This window comes from Megalops cyprinoides, chromosome 2, assembly GCF_013368585.1.
Source record: "Megalops cyprinoides isolate fMegCyp1 chromosome 2, fMegCyp1.pri, whole genome shotgun sequence".
In the NCBI taxonomy this organism is placed as follows: domain Eukaryota; kingdom Metazoa; phylum Chordata; class Actinopteri; order Elopiformes; family Megalopidae; genus Megalops; species Megalops cyprinoides.
Genome location: NC_050584.1, coordinates 39,063,660 through 39,085,312, shown reverse-complemented (window position 1 = coordinate 39,085,312; position 21,653 = coordinate 39,063,660). Strand labels below are relative to the sequence as shown.

General features: G+C 44.0%; 2 protein-coding genes across 2 annotated transcripts; one reads left to right on the top strand and one right to left on the bottom strand.

The window, feature by feature from the left end:
- Positions 1–1,741: 1,741 nt before the first annotated feature.
- On the top strand, positions 1,742–11,608 carry LOC118772889 (UDP-N-acetylglucosamine transporter-like). The gene is made up of 8 exons (XM_036521542.1): positions 1,742–2,144; positions 4,691–4,928; positions 8,323–8,477; positions 8,650–8,772; positions 8,871–9,045; positions 10,041–10,159; positions 10,622–10,755; positions 10,951–11,608. Exons 2-8 carry the CDS (start codon positions 4,739–4,741, stop codon positions 11,039–11,041), a joined length of 987 nt encoding a protein of 328 aa, XP_036377435.1. The 5' UTR covers positions 1,742–2,144; positions 4,691–4,738; the 3' UTR covers positions 11,042–11,608.
- Positions 11,609–13,346: 1,738 nt separating this feature from the next.
- On the bottom strand, positions 13,347–16,411 carry LOC118773356 (protein FAM78B). The gene is made up of 2 exons (XM_036522256.1): positions 15,128–16,411; positions 13,347–13,883 (listed from the first exon to the last, which is right to left on the bottom strand). Exons 1-2 carry the CDS (start codon positions 15,460–15,462, stop codon positions 13,361–13,363), a joined length of 858 nt encoding a protein of 285 aa, XP_036378149.1. The 5' UTR covers positions 15,463–16,411; the 3' UTR covers positions 13,347–13,360.
- Between the last annotated feature and the right edge of the window lie 5,242 nt (positions 16,412–21,653).

Genomic DNA, 21,653 nt, shown 5'->3' with positions numbered 1-21,653 from the left:
GACAGACAGAATCAATTATACACAAGTGTGTCAAGGTAGACCCAGAAGCAGGATGAGGCTGGCTGGGCCTGTCCATCTGAAGCGGCCAAGAATTCTCAAAGTCCACTATCCCTGTTTTATAGAACTGCCAACACCAAACGTTGAGGAATGACATTATTTTTGCTCTGCCCTAGACTGAAGTCTGGGATTTGCTAACTTGTGGCCTCATGTGCTTGTGTTGTTTCACAGTGAATGCTCTATGCCTACAAATGTGCTTCCAAAAACATATGTTAACAAAACAGCCTATCACCTGCTATGAGCCGATGGTTAGTGAGCAAAACAGCAGAAGATTCATATTTGGGTTTGATCTTGTTAGGCTATACACACCACCCTTTTTGACAAAGATAAATACTCTGTGTCCTTAAAACATTTCCATTCTCTGGCACTTAACAGTCCTTTCAGTATGATTTTCACTGTTCTGGTTGCCTGCTTTGTCCCGTGTGTCTGTACCTCTTGGGGTTGTTATAGTCAACCACGATCAAATCTACAATACTCTTTGAGCCTGGTATTCTCATGTAATGTTTCTTGTTATGCAAGGCTATTTTGGTATGTATATAAACTATGTGTATTGTTCTTTAATTTTTTGTCTGTACCAAATATATATTCATGTTATATGAAGTAGCTTTTCCGCCTGTTTTACACCATAGAAGGAACTCGTGAATAAAGAACAAAGGTGTTTAATTAAAGACAAAAAACAAGTGAGTACCGGAACACAGGAATAAAGATAAACTTTTGTTCGGATGAGTGATTGATCTCTGAATGCATTTATTGTTTTTGCTATATTTATTCAGAATAATATCAGTTGCCCTAAAGGTAACTAATCCAGATACTCGTAAACGAAAACTGCAGGAATTGAAATTAAAACCGGAACTTGAAGTTATTGCAATCGACATTTATGTGATTTTGTTTTCTTTTATATAGAAGTCGACACAAAATACATGTTAAATTTTCACGATCCATTGTAGGCCTACGCCACATGGTGGTTCTATATTAGATGTACGTGGTACTCGCGTTTTTGGTCTCCTGTATTGTAAAAGGAGATACACCGCACACCGGACTAATTTTAGCTAAGGTGTTTGAGGTAAATAGTAGGCCTAAGGAAAGAAACATTCACACGCTTACAATGCAAGTTTCAGATTTTCGGTTGCTCTGGATAAAAGCATCTGAAATGCTAAATGTATACAGTATAGTAGTATGTAATTACACATAGCATATGAGAACACCGTTTTCCCCGTACATACATAATCAAATGCATTGTTTCTTACTGATGAACGATCACGGTCAGATCATGAAACCATGAAAAATCCATCTGCGGTACTGCGCCATCTGTTGGTAGATTCGCAATCGACGGTGGTCAAACTGAAGCCGGAAAAAGTTATGGTTGGTTTGTCACTTTGCGCATGCGTATTAGAAGTGCTCAGCGGAAGTAATGGGACGTTATGCATAGCTATTCGTTTTGTGAAAACATGGAATTCTTCTGTGAAACTGTTTTAAATCTTTAAGCTTTTTGAAGGATTGACGTTCGTCGTGCACTGCATATCACGTGCCACAGACTGAATCTTCATTTAGATTCTGGAGGTTGACGAGACCAGGCAAAGGAGAGCATGTGTGTGAAGTTCGGTCATGTGCTTTGGCTTCTGATTGGACCTCGTTTGCACGGCCCCCTTGACCACCAGTAATGTTGAAACCGCAGGAACACACCGCCTTCGTTACCCCCCACGAGGCAGAACACGGAAGTACTGTAGAGCGTATCGGGAAAAATCCAAGTATCTGTGTGGTGCTTGGGCTGTGATATTGTGAAGGGAGAACGACCTGGATTCAGAATAGGCGTTAAGAAATCATACTAGACGTAACTATGAAAGAGACCGCTGACACATGGGCGAAAGTGGGGCTTGGAAAAGAATGACGGAAGCCCATCATCGCTTGACTCGGACCTGGAAGTGTAGCTTGATGGCTACTTTGGCTAGCTAGCTCGCTATCTCGGTGCTCTTCATCTGTCTGCAGTTTCGGGTTATTTTAGCGCAGTCGCCAATAATTTATACCTTGCTAACATCCACTGCAAATAGCGGTATCGCCAGAGAATCGACGAGGGATATTTCGAGCAGGTAAGCGTGATAGTCTAGCAAACTACTAGCTAAAAAGGGAATCAGTTGACTCGCCGCAGCTATCTGGCTAATTTAGTTAACCTTAACCTAGTTTGATCACCGTTCCATGTAGCTGGCTAACGTGAGCTAAATACAATATATTCCCAGTTAGCAGTGTCATGTTAGGACGGTGGAAGCAACCTTGTCTTTACAATTGTGTTATTGCGCAGGCAGGGTAGTTGGCTTATGTTGTTACTGAGCTGATTAGTTAGCAAAGAAGTTTTGTCATACTTGCATGGCGTATTTGGCTTGCCAGCTAGCCAACCAGTGTTGTTATACGCAAAATGCAAGACTGTTGGGATGAAATTGCCTCCGAAAATTTCAAACTGTGAACCGTAACCTGTGAAACCGGTCAAGATTGTCTTTGTTACCTGCTTACCACTTTGGCGAACTCAGTCACCAACGGAGGTTGTGGGAAGTTTTACCTGACCTTAATGCCGATTTATTGTAGTCCACTCCCATTTCAAAACGAGCCCACGCACTGAAAAAATCTCTACCAGCCAGTTTGCTAAGTAAATCAACAACTAGGTTTAACACCTTTATTACAAATCAACGTCTCTGAGGGAACTTCATTACATTGCATTGTCATTTAGCAAATGCTCTTATCCAGAGCAACTTACTTAGGTTACATTTTTTACATGTTACCCATTTATACAGATGGAGATATACTGACGCAAATCTGTATTAGATACCTTGACCAAGGGTGCAGCAGCAGCAGTGCCTTTGCGGGGAATCGAACCAGCTGCCCTTCGGTGACGCGCCCTGCCCCATACCACTATGCTGTATTGCCGTCCAGTTAAGGTTAAGGTCCAGACCAAGGTTAAAGTTTTGTCAGTTCGCATAGCTAGATATTTACTGAGGCAGTTCTAGGTTAAGTAGCTTGCAGGAATTGAACCAGCAACCTTTCTGTTAATCAGTACTGCTCCTTACCACTATGGCACACTGCTACTGCTAATCTACTTCAAATCTTGCTTACAAGATAATTGCCTATTTGAATGTTTCAAGATTAGAAGTAGCCACACATATTTTAAGTATTAGTCACAAACATGGTAGTGTATTCATGTCCTCATTAAAAATACACCAGTTACTTTTTAGTTACCCCTTTTCATGATCTGTCACCATCCAGGGTTTGTCCTGGCAAATAGAGCCATTTACTGCCACACCTGTGTTTCAAGTCACTGGAAATACAAACTCACTTGGATTGATGTTTAACCCGGACAGCAGTGTGTTTAGTCAGAGGCCACATCCGGTGTGTGTAAACTGTAAAGCAGCGAGGGGGAAGGGAGTCCTTATTTTTGAAGCAAAGAATGACACACTTCACCCCCTCCCCTCCCATTACATACACTTCAAGGTGTACCAGTTTCACTGCATTGTGTGAACACTTTGCTTTGTGAGGGCGGCTGCTGGGAGTTGCTGGCTGTAGCTGGTCCCTCACCCGGCATGCTGAAAAGGACCTGTGTTGCAATCACAGCAGACAAGCAGTGGAACAGATGCACATATGCAAACTCTTCAAATGTTTCAAAATATTAGCATCCAGAGTTGGATTTGGTATGGGAAGTAACAAACCATTCCAGTGGAAGAGTGGTGGTGTGACAGCAGATGAATGCAGCAAGCAATTTTAAACCCATAGTGTGTTCTTATAATGTGTGTGTGTGTGTGTGTGTGTGTGCGCGCGCGCGCGCGCGTGTGTGTGTGCATGTGTGTGTAAGGCGTGGTGGATCGTGTCGCTTATATCCCACTGCTGGTGCCCTGGTCTTTGTCTGGCTGTGAGTGATGAAGGAGAGTCTGCACATTTCCATCCTCCCTGTGAGATTAAGAGCCATTTTCTTTTAGTTTTTATTGAGAAAATTAGGGGAGAAATTAGTATTAGGTTAGTATATAGCCTTCTATTACTGAGCTTTAATCAAGTCCCATTTTTACATGGTGTTTGTTGATGTCTTCATTCAGTAGATATTCTACTGCTGACTGTAATGCAGATTTAAAATGGCCATCTTTTTAACTGAGAGTGAGTGTGCCTGTGAACCAGGGCTGGGCTCCATATATGGAGTGAGAACAGGTGGCTGGCTGGTGGGGTGTGAAGGAACAGGGGAGAGAGGAGCAGCAAGGCAGTGGAAGAATTTAGTGTGAATGTTTTTTCCCTTGTAATTTGCTTTACTCACAGGTGCCGTTGTATTCAGCTTTTTTTGTTCTCTCATTAGGACAGTAAGTGTAGGATTTTACAAGTTTAATTGGCCTCTCTGCAACAGAAGAAAGTGTGAAAGTATAAATTTGGCCTCATTTAGTTTGCATAAATCCGACTCCCTCTGGTTTCGGTGGACTGGAATCAGGTGTTAGTCACTGAGTGTCATCTTGTCATAGGATGTGCTTGTGAATTACTGCAGGAGGGCAAAATGTATCTGCGGCGTTTATCTGAGTTTTCCCTTAATTGTGTTACTTCTCACACCAGCTGATGATTTGTCTCATCTTGTGTCCTCCCCTTGCTTGTCTCCCCCCCCCACCCCCCGCAGCCTGCCTTGCCTGCTCGTCCCGCTGTGGTCGAGGCACGCTCCTCCTCGATGTCGTCCTCGCGGCTAAAGTATTTGTCCCTGGGCGTGCTGGTGTTCCAGACGACCTCGCTGGTGCTGACCATGCGCTACTCGCGCACGCTTCAGGAGGACGGCCCGCGCTACCTCGCCTCGTCTGCCGTGGTGACCGCCGAGCTGCTCAAGATTCTCACCTGCGTGATGCTCGTCTTCAGGGACCACAGTGAGTCGCCCCGGACTTCTTGCACCCTCTTCTATTGTAGCACCTCCTTTCATGTTTTCAGTTATTCAAGCCAGTGGGATGGGTTACTTGTATTTTTTTTCAAGCTCTTAAGATGCAGTTTAAATAACAAAGCTGTTAGATCGTAGCACATTTGATGATTGTAGCTGTAGCATGCCTTTTAAATGGATGTAAATGAGGGTGAGGTCACCAATGCATTTTTTAAAAGCAAAGCTTTTTATTATGTGTACAATATGTGCTTAATTCATCTAGTTGTAAAATACACTTTCTTTTACTAGATAGCACTGTAGAAAGCAGAATTTAACACCTCCCCAGAATCTGTGTCCTGCTTAATTGTCAGGTCAACTTGTACTTTGACATTCACTGCTAAGTAAACAAAGACTGTCATGTCTCCAGCAGTGGCCTTGTCATGTTTTCGTTCGTGCAGTGCGATGAAGTGTCAGGGTTTGGTTTGAACTTTATCTGTTCTACCAAGGTTTTGGACAAAGACTATTCATACAGCTCATCTTTACGGTTTCTATAAATTTAGACCGCAATGTTTCCCAACCCTGGTTCTGGAGACATGCTATGCATGCTGGGGGTCAATAACTTTTGGTTGATTAGGTTTGATTTTGCTTCTAACTAAATACTGACCTTTACTGAGCTTCTTTTTACAGTTCATCTGTTTTTGAAGGAAATTGAATAAGCACTTGTGATAACGAAACAACACTGGTTTATTCAGAAGTTTTTTTTTTATTATTAGTTTTCCATCAAAAAGAATTGGGGCCGCTGTCTCAATGAAGCCTAATACATAGGCCCTGTTCACACCTGGCATTAACATGCGTCTTGGGTGATCCGATCACAAATGGACAGCTCTAAGTACGTCAGTTCACACCTGGCATTAGAATGCGTCTTCACATGCGTCTCGAGTGACCACTTAGTGTGACGGAGTGCCGTCACTACGGTTGAGTATGCGCTCTGACTGCCATACCAATGAGCCTGGCTCTTTGGCGTCGCGGTCAAAGTCGCATGTTTGGTACCCCGTAGACCCGGGTTCGAGGCTGGGCGGGGTGACTGCTCTCGCCCTTCGCTACAAATGGTGTCAGAAGTGGGATGGCTTGCCGCAAGGCCATCGGAGGCGTGCCCTGTGTGTGAGCCGTATGAGGGACCCCCAGGTTCAGTTGACCCCGGCGTGTGAGGGACCCCAGAGATGGGTGAAGCACGGTGTGAGGGACCCCAGAGATGGGTGAAGCACTGATGAGTGGGGCACCCTGGGATGGGAGAAGTACGGCAAGAGAATGCGTGAGGGACGCCATGGTGCGTGAAGCGCATGGGCGCGCTTCCCGAAGGAGAGGGCAGTGTGACGAGGTGCCGCCACTACTGTTGAGTATGCGCTCTGACTGCTGTGCCAACGAGCCTGGCTCTTTGGCGTCGTGGTCAAAGTCGCATGTTTGGTACCCTGTAGACCCGGGTTCGAGGCTGGGTGGGGTGACTGCTCTCGCCCTTCGCTACAGATCGGATCTCACTTCCCCGCTCTGTATGCAAATAAACACAAATGTGTTGTTGCTTTTTATCTGGCGGGAGGCAGCAATGCACTTCCTGTGCCTAGTCTGCTAGAAATTAAAAGAAGAAAAAGAATAAATCAAAAATGGAAATCAGACAGTGTGTTTTGTGTGTACTCCATCCATGAGAATCCATTTTGCCTGTTGTTGTTGCCTGTTGTGGCACTTCCATATGATGCCGTTGGCATGCGAATGAGTACACACTTCCGCTTACACAGAGGAGGTCAGTTGAGTAGGCGGTCCTTCAGAGCGGCCCAGCACACATTTGCGTACACACTGCTAAAAGAATGTGGCCATATGCGGCCCAGACCACCTTCGAATGTGGTCTGAGAGATCGGATCTCAATGCGTCCTCAATGCGTCTTGGGTGTATTCACACCTGTACTTAGAGCTCTCCACTTGTGTTCGGATCACCCAAGAAGCATGTTAATGGCAGGTGTGTGGGAAAAAATATTTCTAACAACCAAAACACTTCATTGAAGCACTAATTAATCTCTGTTAAGCACTAATCTGTATTAGTATTTTTGTTAAAATAGGCACAAGTTGATAATCTCTACCTGTACCTTGCTGTTTGCACAAACACCAAATGCACATACCTGATGTGTGGCTAATCTCCGATTAGCATTGATTTAACATTTTGTCAGATTCGACTAATGAATATCTCAGCTTTAGCAAAAGCCTGCATACACACTGTACCAAATCTCCAAAGTTGTAAAACGTTTAAATAGGCAAGCTTTTATTCAGACCACTGCTACATTTTTACATGATCTTATGAAATGTGATGTAAGGTGCTACAAAACACTGTGATTGCTGTGCCTTACAGCATGGCCTTTGTCCCCCACCACCACGACCACACGCATTCAGAGAATTGGGTCATATGGCAAAAGGTGTCTGAGATCGCACTCTGAAATTTTCTGTGCTGAAATAATACAGTCTGCAAAGTAATATATCAAAAATGAAAGTTATAAGTGGTATTTTTGAAATTATACAAAAGTCACAAGTCAACAAACCCCAAATTGTACTCATGTTTTGAACACAAAATGAGGATGAATATGACACCATCATTGTGCCTAGAGCATGTATGGATCAAAAGTTGTGTTTTAGGTGGCCTGGGTATGTACAAAAATTCATAAATATTCCTACTTCCATATTACCTACATGTTTCAAAAACTGTTTTAGATCCAAATGTGAAATGCCAAACAGCTTCTTAGGAAGGTTCAGGACAAACAGAGAAGGTCGTGCCAATTTCATGTTCAGTTTTTACAGAATTACACTATAATTTAAAAGTTAGGGTTAAGGTCCTATGTGGCCTTTGCAGGCTAGCTTCATAGGCTTCAGATTCTTTAATGTACAAAGGTACACCATACAATACAGCCTCTTGTCTTCACATAAGCGTTGTGGCAAAACTGTGAGGGGAAGTAGGATGGTAGAATGGATGATCTGGGCTTGTGACCAAATGTGTCCTCAGTCAAACGTGTGGATTTATCACATCCTTGAGCAGAGTACTTAACCTTAATTGCTAATAGATGTCTAGCTGTACAAAAGGATGAGATATAAAGTGCAAGATATTTAAGTAGTCCTGGATAAGCAAACAAATAACAATAAACGCAAACCCATAGTTTTGACTTGTAGTGAGACGTAATTCAACCTTCAGCCTGAGCAAGCTGTGCTTTTTATAGAGCACAGTGTCTGTTTAGCATGACTGTCATTAACACTAGCCTTTGTTTCCATCTTAACACCCAAGGAAGATCTTCAGGCTATATCCTAACCTTCCTTGCTTTGTCTCCTGCTTTGTCTCTCCCTCTCTGTCTTTCCATCTCCCCTTCTTTCACTCAGGCTGCAGTGTTAGAGCACTGAACAGTGTGCTCACCCAGGAGATCGTGAACAAACCAATGGAGACTCTGAAGCTGGCCATCCCCTCTGGCATCTACACTCTGCAGAACAACCTGCTCTATGTTGCACTGTCCAACCTGGATGCAGCCACCTATCAGGTGTGGAGAGCCACAGGATGGAAGATGGAGATGTCAGAATGGGACTGAGAGAAACTAGGGTCACTCGAGATGTTTTCAGGACTGTTTTCGAGCTGTTTCGATGTATGCGTTCCCTTTATGCTGTCTGTGTGTCTGCACGTGCGCTTTCTGTCTAACACTCTGCTCCCTTTAGGTGACCTACCAGCTGAAAATCTTGACCACGGCCCTGTTCTCGGTGTCCATGCTGGGGCGAAGGCTTGGGGTGTATCAGTGGCTCTCTCTGCTCATCCTCATGGCTGGAGTGGCGCTCGTGCAGGTAGGGCTCCCTCTGGTCGTCTCCGTCGGTCTGAGCTGCAGGTGCCCGTGTCTCTCTCTGACTGTGCGACCTGGCGTGCTTTGTCTCCCATTGTGCAGTGGCCCTCGGAGTCCCCTGGCACTCCGGAGCAGGAGCACCTTTCCGCGGGCTCCCAGTTTGTGGGCGTGGTGGCAGTGCTGGTGGCCTGCTGCTCCAGTGGCTTCGCGGGCGTATACTTTGAGAAGATCCTCAAAGAGACCAAACAGAGCGTCTGGGTCCGGAACATCCAGCTCGGTGTGTTTCCCTGCCTCGTTCATCTTTGTGCGACTGTGTGCGTTACTGCGTTAATCTTTCTGCAGCCATGTTGCTGTCATCACCTTTTTGTGACTTTTGTGCGTTATCTTTTTACTACATCTATCTTTGCATGGCTGCTTAAAACCATATGGTCGTGTGTAAAAATACGCATCTTTGTGTGACTGTGTAAGAGCATATGATTCTATGTTGCTGCATCTATGCCTAATCCTATAATGCTGAGTTCAGAATCTGCGTGTTCCTGTGCCCTGTGTTACTATTACACGCATGTGCTGGTGCATATCTTTGTTTCAGTTTGCGGGTCGCTTTGATCCTGTTTGGCGCTGTGTGGATGGCTGTGATTAATTTCTCCTCCTTCGTCATCAAGTTATCTTATTCCATTGTTCCCGTATCACCTGTCTCTGCTGTCTCTCTCATTCCCTGCATCTCTGCTTAATTTCCTGGGTCTTCCCCTCTCGTTTCACATCATAAGGATTTGACTGAATGTGAGAACTCATTCTCATTACCAGGGCATAGTCAGAACTGAAGCCAGTGTTTATGTCCCCCCCCCAGTTTATGTAGGCAGTTTATGTGGTGGAAGGATGACCTCTGGACAAATTATATTAGGGAAGTGTCAAGTACTGCCTTATAAAGTGTAGTTTTATCTCAGCCTTTGAGAACGCAGTGTGAGTAATGAAGAGCCTGTCAGCCTCAGCAGGTCTCTGTGTGAATGCAGGCTATGCTCACTGACTGACTGTATAGTCTCAATGCTTTTTTCTTATCTAGCAGTGTAGACTGGAGGTCTGTAATGTTGTCTTGTCCTGTTTTTTTCCCATTATTTTTTGTTTTGGAAGTGCTTCTGCTGAACTGAGTTCTCTCTGTCTGTTCGTCTCTCTTCACAGTCATCTAAAATCATCTCAAGTCGAAACAAATGCAATCCCAGATGCTCTCATTTGTGTGTACAGTGTATGCAACGGTATCCCATCTCCCCTGAGCAGGGCTCTTCGGGATGGTGTTTGGGCTGATGGGGGTTTTCGTGTACGACGGGGAGAGGGTCCGTGAGTTCGGCATGTTCCAGGGATACAACAGACTCACCTGGACTGTGGTGGCACTGCAGGTAACTTGCAGGGGACTGTTAGTAAAATTGTTATTGCGTAAACTTCTTGAAATTAATGAGAACTTCATGATTGTGTTATTGTGATGTGAAATGTGTCATAGATGCTTTAGAATATTCTTTTTTTTTTTTGAAGTCAGATCATCATTAAGATATGTTCAAGATATTTCAATTGGAATTTCATAATGATCCTCTTCATTAAAGGTTGAAGTGGGATCAATCCGTGAAAGCTCCCAAACGTAGGGCTTTTCTGTAAACCATGTTTGTAGGTTGCGTGAGAGTTTCATTAAAATAGTGTGACCCAGTTAATGCCAGTCCTGTCCATCACTGACACTGCTAGAAGCCTGAGAATGGCAGGCATGCAAATTCTAGTTCTCCTGTCCTATCCTATCTCAGGCATCTTGCTATCATAGTCTGCATTCCACAACAGAGGCGGATATCTCTCTCTGTCCCTTGTGTCCCCAGGCACTGGGTGGACTGGTGATAGCTGCAGTAATCAAGTATGCAGACAACATCCTGAAGGGCTTCGCCACATCACTCTCCATCATCCTCTCCACACTCATCTCCTACTTCTGGCTGCAGGATTTCGAACCCACCAGGTACACACACACACACACACTCAGTCGCACACACACATACATTCACACAGAATTAACTTAATTAACTGTCAGACGAGTCACATATCTTCGTTCCTCCTTCTTGTTGGCTCTGCCTTGTTAAGAAAATCTAACCCATATTTATGGAAGTAGGAAACGGTTTAACAGTGAATTCTGTCACCCCCTCTTTTCTCCCAGCGTGTTTTTCCTGGGCGCAGTGCTGGTCATTGTTGCCACTTTTCTCTATGGCTATGAAGGCAAACCCGCTCCCAACCCCAGCCGCGCGTAAGGGAAGACTGTGAGGAAGAGAAGAGGAGGAACAGGAGGAAGATGGAGGAGGCGGCCAAAAGAGAAAAGGGGACTAGGGGAATCTGAAGGGGTGGAAAGGAGGATGGAGATATGGGTACTGGACTAGTAGTGTGAAAACATTACTGGTTAGAGATTTGGTGCACCATGCCTGTATAACACAAACAGAACCACAGGGCTTCACGCCAGTACTGCCAGAGCTGCAGTTTGCCACAGCATTTTGGTTCTGGGTTGGACTCGGGTCAGAACCTTACCTGTCTCACCTAGACTGCCCAGGACTCCTCTGGTTATGTTGGGCTCTCTGATTCTCTCTGCCTCAATCAGCTCGTGGCAAACATGCAGGGACATCCAGTCCAGAGCCCTCAGAGGCTCCATGCAGGCGCCTTTCCCAGTGGTCCACTGGAGCCCAGGGAGAAACACTGGAGTGTGAGCAAAAGCACTCTGCCTGCAGGAGGCTGAGTTCAGGTTTTACAGTCACTGTTACAACCAGTTCTTCACAGCTGGATATGATTGTTTTCTGTTTGTCTGTCTGTATTGTATTTGGGAATGGGGGAAAAAAAAAGAAGTTTGGAATATATAAATGTATTTTTGAGGAACCGGAGAGGTTCATAAGGTCATAAAAAGAAGAATGAATTTTCCAAGTTTTTTGAAAGTCAATATTCTATGGGAGGAGAAATAGCACCCCCTGTTGGCTGTCAGGGCCACAGTCGATGTGTCGCAGGAAGGAGGAGCAGTGAGAAAAGGGTGCACAGAATGTTCTTCTAATGAATCTGTGGAGCAGTGTGGACATGAGCACGCACACACGCACATGCATGTGCATACACAGCCCTGACATTCATCTTGTGTGTGAGTACATATAAGTAGATGCCCCCTGTAGTTAAATTCATTTGCAGTTTAGTCTAGCCCCCCTGCAGTTAATTGATTTAGAGGTATGATACTCTCTTTGTTGTGTGTGTGTGTGTGTTGGGGGGGGTTACTGATTGTCGATGTCTTGCCTAATTTTGTGGGTACTGATTGGATAAATGGCAGTGGATGCTGCAAGTCCAGCAGAGCTGAGTTGTGCTGGGGAGCATCACTGCATCAGTGGACCAGAGAAACAGACTGCACATACTCCTGGGAAATCGAGTAAGCAAGCACACAGGCATCCACGGAGCAAGCAAGATTAGAGCAGGGATGTACTACTGCAGTCAATTCACGCTCACAAGGCTCACTCATTTTATGCCTTTTATTATTTTAAAAACACTGTTTGCATGCAAAAAAACCCCAGACAAAACCAAAAGATAGTTTCCTTTCCTCTTGCCTTGCCTGTTCCCCACTCTATACCTGCTACACTGTCCAGCATTACACTTTCCCTCCATGTTGTCTCATGGTCTCCACACAGTTCTCTTCAGAGTACCATCACAGCTCTTGTCCCCATATACTCACGGTAAGGCCCAATGTCCCAGACACCCCAGAGCCTGCCAGTGTGGAACGGACTACTCAGAACCCGGTGGCAGATGTTGTGTGAGAACAGCGCTGAGGCTCCGGGTAGAGTTGCCATGTGTCTGTGTAATGTTTGAACATTTCAGAACAACAGCCAATTACTGTCCTCACCATCAGCATGACAATCCTGATAATGATAATGGCTTTGGCTTGACTCCACAGTGGGACTCAAATGGGAGGTGGAGAGATGGAGCAGCACAGAGAATGTCTGTGTCCTCTGACTCAGTGTAAGAAGGCCAGTGTGGTTTGCACCTTTGTAATGAACAGCGTGAGGAGTTTGCATCTATTGCATCCCTCCCAATCTATCCTTCCCTCAAGTGTGTCAGCTGATGCTGAAAGCTGTTACTGAGTGGTCGCCCCTGGCACTGTCTGTCATTACGAATGTCCCACAATGGAATAAACCAGCTCTGCTCTAGCAATGTGGAGTGGTAAGGCAAACTGTCCACTGATTGTACAGACCTGGATGAATCACAGTCAGTTCTCCGCTGTGGTTCTGTGTGAGGGCTTGCAGCGCGGCGTGTGGTTCTGGAACTGCTGTGCTGTACCCTGCTGTCCAGTCCGACTCAGTCGACAGCAACGGAAAGAAAATTCTCTTCTCTGAAAAGTAGTGTTAACGTCCAGTTTCAAGAGGATTTAAGGCAGATTCCCACCTGTACATGTTACCTGTACAACCTCCCACGCTCCATTGCTCCTGTCCAATGACGCAAAGGCAGTGGTGGAAATTTAAGGCAGTTTTTTTTTCTTCTCCTGTACGCCTTAGTTACTGTATATGCACCCTCATCACTGCTGTGGGTCCGTCTGCCCGGGCTGCCTCTCCACGCTACTTGGATGGGATCACCACCAGGGGTGCCCCCCTCTTGGGCCTCCACATCAACACCTGGGCGTCGTTGGCGTTGGGCCGGCCCAGGGCGTTGGGTGGGATGGGCTCCATGCGGGTCAGCACACGAGGCTGGTCCTGCTGGGGGCGGCTGGTCAGCGTGGCCCGAGAGCCCAGGGGCATGGAGGGGTCCACGGCGATGTCCACACGCATGCGCCACTTGATGGTCTGCAGCAGGATCTTCTCCTTGGTGCCGGTGTTCAGTGCCACCAGCCAGGTGGTGAAGCTCTGGTCCCTCTTGATGCGGGTGAGCAGCGGTATGTTGTTGTCGCTGACCGGCACCGCCCACGTCACACTGGGGTAGAAGTTGTCATTCATGCTGACGGTGAAGCGCGAGGGCTTGGAGGTGGGCCCCGCCAAGGTGACAGTCTCTGTTGTGTTGCCGTACCAGGGGTAGCTCACGCCGTCTGAGTCACTGATGGCTTTCACCTGGCCCTCACGGAGCTCGGGTAGCTCCCAGCTCGACCTGTAGAGGGCAGAAGAGAGCCATATTGAGCTTACCTTTCAAACCTTGCCAATCTAACGGAAGAGATGCATGGGGAAGCGGGGAAAGGGAAGTGGAGAAAGAAAGAGAATAAAACAACATTGTAACATCCAACATCCATACATACATTGTGTGCAGCAGAGTTGGGGTATTTTCCATTTAAATTTGGTCAATTCAGGGAATAAACTGAAAATTCAATTCATGAAATGAAAGTTATCAATTGTTGAATCGAATTTCAGTTTATTCCCTAAATTGAAAAGGAATTGACCCCAACTGTGCTGTTTGGCCACCAAGCCATTCAATCTATCTCTAATTAATCATTCAGTGTTTGAGTAGATGAATACATCAACCAGGCACTATGTCAGTGGATTGATATATCAGCCAGCCTGTGTGTCAATAGATTAATACATCAACCAGCCAGTGTGTCAGCAGATTGATATATAATCCAGGCAGTGTGTCAGTCAATTGATGTATCAGCTAGCCAGTATGCCGGTATATGGACATATCAGCCAGCTTGTGTGTCAATAGATGACCTGGTGCCACCCCTCAGATTAGCTCCATCTGTCTGAAGTGTGCATCAGGACCCCAGACACCCCCCCTATCCATATGTCTTCCCCCTCCCCACAAAGCAGTCCCCCAATCATCTGAGGGTTTGGTGCTCTGCTCATCTGCATGTGTGAGTGGGTGTGCGTAAGTGTTTCTCTCCTCCTCTCACTCCCCCTGTCTCTGATCACAAGACTGGGGTTTAAGAGCAGTTATTTCTCTTCTATTATCAGCTTTTCTATTTTTACTGACAGAGTCAGGGGAGCAAAAACAATTAGTTGGTGTCTGACTGGAAGGGGGAGAGACAGCACAGTGACACGGATACACATACATCACAGCATATGGTCGAGCCTGTGATTATCAAGAATAGTTGCATCGTTAACAATCCACATATGCCATTTGAATATTCCATGTTAGTTAATTCAGGCACACATACACACAATCAAACTCGGTCACGCACTGACATTGTGAATGTATGCCGACAGCCACACACACCAATCAGTCACACTCCCACCTGCACACACACATACACACATTCTGTCTCTCCCACACAGTCAGCCAGTGATGAAGATGTGTTTCTCTCACCACCCACCTACACCACCCAGAAAGTGACAGTAACGGGGGAAGACATGGAGTGTCTCTAAGAGAGCTGAAAGAGGGATACTGATGGAGGAATAACTCACATGCCAATGTCGCTGTAAGTGTTGTAAAACTCCATCTGTGTGCAAGCCTGTATCCAGCCTACCACCCACGTCTCATTGCGGGGAATAGGGGGCATCACAACCCGGGCGGAGGCCTTAAAGTACGGCGTCTTGTAGCGCAGCACAATAGGCGAGTTCTCCTCGATTATTGTTGGGCATTGGTCGATCGTGGCTGAGACGTCGTAGACCACGATGTTCTCGCGCTTGATTCGCGACTTGCACGCGATGCTCTGGATGCAGCCCATGGCGCTGCTAAGCGTCAGAGTCAGTATAGCTAGCCAGAGAGAGAGCACCTGCGACTCGGCAAATAGGCGCATCAATTTCTGTCAGATTCCATTCAACTCCACACACTGATCAAGTCATCAATAATAGCTGCAATTCAACAGGCCATCAAAACGTCAGCAGCATATTCGATATAAATAAAAATAAATCACATTTGATTGGTCACATTTGAGGAAATAGGTAAGTGTTCAAATACAGTTTAAGACAGATTTTGAAGAGGAGTTGACGAAACAGGATATGATGGTTGGAGGCTTGGAGAGGACACACCGATCCAGTTTCACAGGATCTCCCCTCATATGTCGGAGTGCACCACTGCTCTGTGCGCTTCTTCCCAGCAACTCCAATTTGGGCTTCTCCGTGTTGGAGTCCCGGCGTGTGCCTGGCGCCTTTCCTCTTGGAATCCACACGTCCGCCTGCAGGTCTATGCCCTTTGATCCGCCTCTTTCTGCCCCGTGCTGTCATGTCACAAGAGAAGGGGAGGCAGAGCCGTCAGCGGCGGCGTGTTGTCTTCATATGGGTGGCGGTCGCGTGCCTTGTTGATGCGCCCTGCGCTGAGCTTCGCTTGGTCGGAGCAGTGAAAAAGCAGACAATGGTTCATACCTGCCGCCGCTGCAGTCTTCCTTGCCGATGCTGGTGAAGTAAGAGTGTTGTTAATTGCAGAATCTCATCGGGAGGCAACAACGGCGCAGTCCCGCTGAGCTCTCCCGCATCCTTCATTGCACGTTTCCTCGTTTTTTATACCAACGCTTGAGAAATTATGCACCCGCAGAGACCTGATAAGACGAATCCATATGAAACGATGCGTATCCCCATCTTGTTGCCGCTGAATGAAGAATTAGTGGCTATTGCGCTATATCATTAGGGTGGTTTGGCTAATAATACGAAGTATACAACCTTCAGCGATCAGTCTGCTACCCTATCTCCCTCGCTCAAAACAGAAACCTTTCCTCTGCCGCTGTTCAGTCTCGCCTTGGTGCTGATGATGCTGAATGAACGCCAGAGGGAGAAGAAAATTCAAACGCGTTGGAGTGCGGATCTCGGTCTGTCTTTTGTCCCTCAAAGGGGACCGTATTTCTTTTTGCCGCTTAGATGGATCTGATTTACCGTTATTTCACGGGAGTTCAATAATACAAAGACGAAGTGTAGGCTAGTTCTAAAAAATCATTTTTATACATTGTCTTTTAGTCACCCACGGCGCCAGCCCAGGATTGATAAAGTGTAGATTTTTATCATGTCATAGTTTGTCGGCTAGCTAATTCGTTCTTTTAATGATAATGGTTAAATTTAAATTAAAAGTATAATTAATAGGCTATTTTTCTGAATTCTGAAAACCCTAAAAGATGTTTGTTTCAAGGCGCATTTAACAGTGCTATCAAACAATCGATCAGCAACCGATTCGTTGGCGAGCTATTCTATCGTTGCCATAAATACTTCCCTGTGTAGTAGGTGATGCGTAGCCTATGTAATAAACGCAATTTCAGAGGTATGGCAATAGACATGTAATTCCTAGGATGAACTCAGATTTGTTAAATATTTGATAATCCTTCGCATTTGATATGGAAAATCTGGCGATCATGCGGGAGAAGGCAGACTAGCCTCTAATCTAGGGAAGGCTGTGGAATTTACTTGCTGGAATGGACAGGATCTAGGAGTTGGTCACCTGTCCAAAGTGAACGAAGCTATCGACCGGATAATGGCCACCATTTTATTTATTCACACATGAGACAATATTGGGTGGGTTTATCACACAGGTGCTTTGCCAGTTTAAATGAATTTTAATTACCTGGCATAAATTGCTAAATCAACATCTGAGGTAGCATGAAGCCTAGGACTAATTTCAGGGGTGTATACGTAGCTAATGGACGTAAACGAAGCGTAACGAACCGTTTTATGACACACCCTGCTAATTGGGGGTGTAAACATTAATTTGGTTCCATTGTAAACGTTCTTAATAGCTCTTGTGATAAACGTAGTACAAATTTCTCTGACAATGGATCAGTAAAACAGCAGAAAGGAAAAATACAAATAATTGTTTTCAAGTAAAAAGACTACAGGACAATTCACGTGATGTATGCCAAAACTGGCACAGATTCTGCTTTGCCCATTTGGTGAGGTCTCTAGAATGTCCATTACCTGCTGGAATGGACAAACATCTTCGTGAGCTGCTGGAAGAGAACATTACCCCCCCCCCCCCCCCCCCAAAAAAATAAATAAATAAATAAAATAAAAATAAAAAATAAATAAAAATAAAATATTCATAAAAGCTGATGGTTTCGAATATATAGATGCTTATCCACCAACCAAGACTGACAAAATCAGACTCTCTGGCCTCAATACTGGGCCTTGCCAGCAGACACTGGTGAGTTGAGATAGATCCTGCAGATAAGATAAACTTGTATTTCTCTCTTGGGGGTTGCTGCAAAAACATTCTGTCAGTTTGGATTTTGGACTTACAGTGCTAATATCTGCTTCAGTAAACATATTGCAAAATAATGTGAAAATAAGATACAGAAAAATATCTGTGATTACAGCAAGTTCCACAATGCTGAAATGTTGCTAACTTACATATTGTCACTTAGCAGACACTATCATCCAGAGCGATGTACAAGATGTGAATGTCAAATTGCACATATAAATTTCAAGGTCAAACTAAGAGAGTAGCAGCTTTTTGCCAAAGTTTGCTGTTTAGGACTTGTAATCTCATGAGCAGGTGTTACAGTAGTCTTGGAGAAGACTAATGCTTAATAATGGCCAAAAACATCCACGGATGTCAGGAGCCTGCTTGGCCATGTATCTTACTTGGAATGTTCACAGAAGATCTCTATTGACTGACCCCATCACAAATAAAAAGGGCGAAAATTTACCATGACAGAATATTGACATAATACAAATTACATCTGTTCTAACCTGGGCAACTTCAAAAAAGTTCACACTGAAGACTGAAACTTGTGATGTGGGCACTGGAGTGCTGGAGAAAATGAATGAAATGGATTTCTTTCTCAGCAGTAGTTAGATCATGTTGCTCCTGAAGCAGCTCTTAAATAATATATACACTGGACTAGATTTCCTGAATTTCCTAAAGCACCTATGTATCTTTCACCCACCTCAGTAAGTGTGGTCAGTTGTGAATTCACCAGCTGCGAAAGTTTTCTTGCATAACCCTGAAGAAGATGTTTTTCCTTGCTGCTTTTCAGTAACTGTTGAGAGATTATTGAGGTTACTTTCTCATGATCTGAAGGTGCTGAAGATACCAAAAATTTCAAGGGTAAACAAACTAAAATTTCTTTTAAAAAGTTGTAGTATCTTTCTGATTCAGCAAAACAGTTAATTTTAGTAGTGTTATTAGTTGATGCACCTCTACTTGCATGACTGAACATTAACTAAGCCATATGCTTCCTTCCTGTGTTTATTTTTGGTCTCATGCTGTTTTTTTTTTAAATGCATGTTGAGCTGAGTAGTTTTTTGAGTCAATAATTAATGTCTTTATCATTAAAACATCTGTATCTGAAAAATGCTGAATGTTTCACCAGTCGCAATGGGGTCAAACTAGCTTGTGCTATGTTGACATTTTGAGTAAGAAGGGACTGCTGGCACAGTCCTTCTATTTTACTAATTTGACATAGAGTGCTTTGACAGAGCTGCGCACTCCAGAGAAGTTTCATCTGAAACAATGAAGGGCCACCGCAACGCAGTAACAGACACAACTATAACTTAACTGCAGGATCACAGGTGTATGCCTCTGATAATAGAATTTATCAGAAGCAGCATGATTACATGTCTTCAGAGTGAGCCCTATGATCAAAAACACCAAAAGTTTATGCAAATCAAAGAGGTTGCCAAGACTGACATATAAGGATTAAAAAGTAAATAGTTAAAAAAAGGAGAGCTCAGGAAAACTAATTCAGAGTGAATGACACTTCAGCCATGGTTTGTTCAGCCAAATAGCAACTTGCATGGGAGGGAGCTTGCACATGAACAGACTACGGGTCTCGCAGATGGTTTCACAACTTCACTGAGTCAGAGGATGAAATAGCCCAATGAATGGAGCAGCTGGTCCTCTCCCAACATCAAACTGAGTTGGTGTATTGCACTAAAATGTCAATGCACTGTTCTGTTTAATTATACAACGTTTTCAGTTAGAAGCTGAAGAAGTGGTTGTAAAGCATGTGGTGATAACTGTCCTGCAAGAAAGGTTAGAAGAGGGCAATCAGCTGGAGCCCTCAGTGGAACATTTCTACACCCACAGAAGGATAGAAAGAGCATCTGACATAGTGTGGCAAGTAATGATAATGACATTGATATGTTCTGTGGAGTTGTGAAAAACTGCTCTTGAGACCAAGGAAATGCAGTTATGGAATAGTACAATATGTATCTTCAATCTTTTTTGCAATTTCAGAATATACATTTTTTGCAATAAAATATTGCTACGCTCTGTGTTTTTTTTCTTTGAGTAGATAGTTCACCTCGACTTTTAGAGCAATTTAGGTAAATTTAAGTGAATACTGTCAATCACGTTGTGCAAAATAGGTTCAGAAAATGAAAAGTTGTTTTTGTATACTAGATAAAATTTATTTCAAGAATATAATGATAAAATCTCATAATGTTTTCAAAAATCTATCACTGTGATTGAAAATTTGTTGAAGTTTAAGCAAGATGTTGACAGCTATTTGTTTTGAGAAAATTAGGCATTGTTTTCATTAAGCAAACATGAAGTTATACTATCTGGTTCTGTTTTTAAAAGATGTGAATATATTAAAATATGTTGCTTAGCAAAAGTTTTTTGAAAGTATTAGGATAACTTAGGTTATGTTCACACACACGTTGTGGCTCAATAGAGTTCATATTTGTGAAGTTGCTCACTACACACTACCACAAGTAGTAAATTTTTGTTTCTGGTTCATATGCCTAAATTATAGCTAATTTGCATACTAACTGAAATTCACGAGTTTCCTGCTACCTTCTTGTAGAAGGACTGTCTAATATGGTTGTGGCTGCCTTTCATAACCATATTGTTTATGAACTTGACTGTACTAAACAAAGGGGGCCTTGCTTAGCTTCAGTCCTTAGCTTCAGGATGAACAGCAAAAATAAAACGTTGTGTCAGCTTTCGACGGAACGATGTTGCTGGACTTATGTTGACATTTCTATGTTTTATGTTTCATGCACCCCTTAAAAGACCCCCCCCACACACACCACAGGGTTGTGAAACTGCCTATTAGGCACTTTTCAGATGAGTAACTAATTGAAATAGGAACACTACAAATATCTGAAGTCTGAAAACTTCAAAGCTCAAGATCTCAAAACCGTATTTTTTGGCAGATGGAACCCTATGATTCTCCATATGGAGAAGAGAATGATCTCAAGGGGTGAAGATGCTCTGTTGTGGTGGAACACAAGAGAGACAGGCCTGGGAAATCTAAGTAACGCTGCCAAAAAAACACCTTGGCACCATTGCCACTTCCATCTCTTGCATCCGTTATGAACATCTGTTGTTGAATGTTGGTGAAGTAATCTGCAGAGTCATTTAAAGCTCGTCAATGTGATCGAGATTCTGTCTCTGAACAGCTATTACTACAAATAAATACATATAAGGTTCTAAATATATAGATCAGATCAGATACCTATCGGAGGTATCTGATTTCCCCTCCCCACCTCTAAATATCCTATGCGATAGTATCTACTTTCAAAATACTTTATTTATATGTGCAAAGTTTAAAAAAATCAATTCCACCCCTGCCCCCATTTTTAGGAAATAATCAAATGTAATTGAAAAAATGTCTAATTTTCTGGTCTAACATGCAATAAACCAAGGGTGTAATTTTCATTTTTGCATTCTGCATGATATATGTTTGTAATAAATGTCTTAACTAGATGTTCACTAAATCTTGGACAAGAACATATATGTCAACTGTGAACTGAATGCACTTTTTCATTTAAGTGCTATTTTTACCTTCATTAAGGCAGTTAAAACGTTTGTGATAAGTTTGAATGTTCCCTTCATGAACAGTGCTCGGTATTGTACTCGCTACTACCGATGACAGGTCCTGAAATACCTGGTGTTGTATCGAATTAAATTGAGTACTATCGCCTGTCACCAGTCGGTTGTGGACTAATGAACGACCTTGCAAGAGGCCTGTCTAAGCTCGTCGCAACCAATGAAACCCTGTCTTAAAGCATGAAAGGCAGGGGGTTTGGAGCTGTTTCCTTAGCGAAAAATCGTACCCAC

Excerpts from the sequence above, each read along its gene's own strand:
- LOC118772889 (XM_036521542.1), top strand. The coding sequence starts at position 4,739 with ATGTCGTCCTCGCGGCTAAAGTATTTGTCCCTGGGCGTGCTGGTGTTC. Across the intron at positions 8,773-8,870 it reads CTGGAGTGGCGCTCGTGCAG|TGGCCCTCGGAGTCCCCTGG; the intron begins GTAGGGCTCCCT and ends CCCATTGTGCAG. Across the intron at positions 10,756-10,950 it reads CAGGATTTCGAACCCACCAG|CGTGTTTTTCCTGGGCGCAG; the intron begins GTACACACACAC and ends CTTTTCTCCCAG.
- LOC118773356 (XM_036522256.1), bottom strand. The coding sequence starts at position 15,462 with ATGCGCCTATTTGCCGAGTCGCAGGTGCTCTCTCTCTGGCTAGCTATA. Across the intron at positions 13,884-15,127 it reads ACTTACAGCGACATTGGCAT|GTCGAGCTGGGAGCTACCCG; the intron begins GTGAGTTATTCC and ends TGCCCTCTACAG.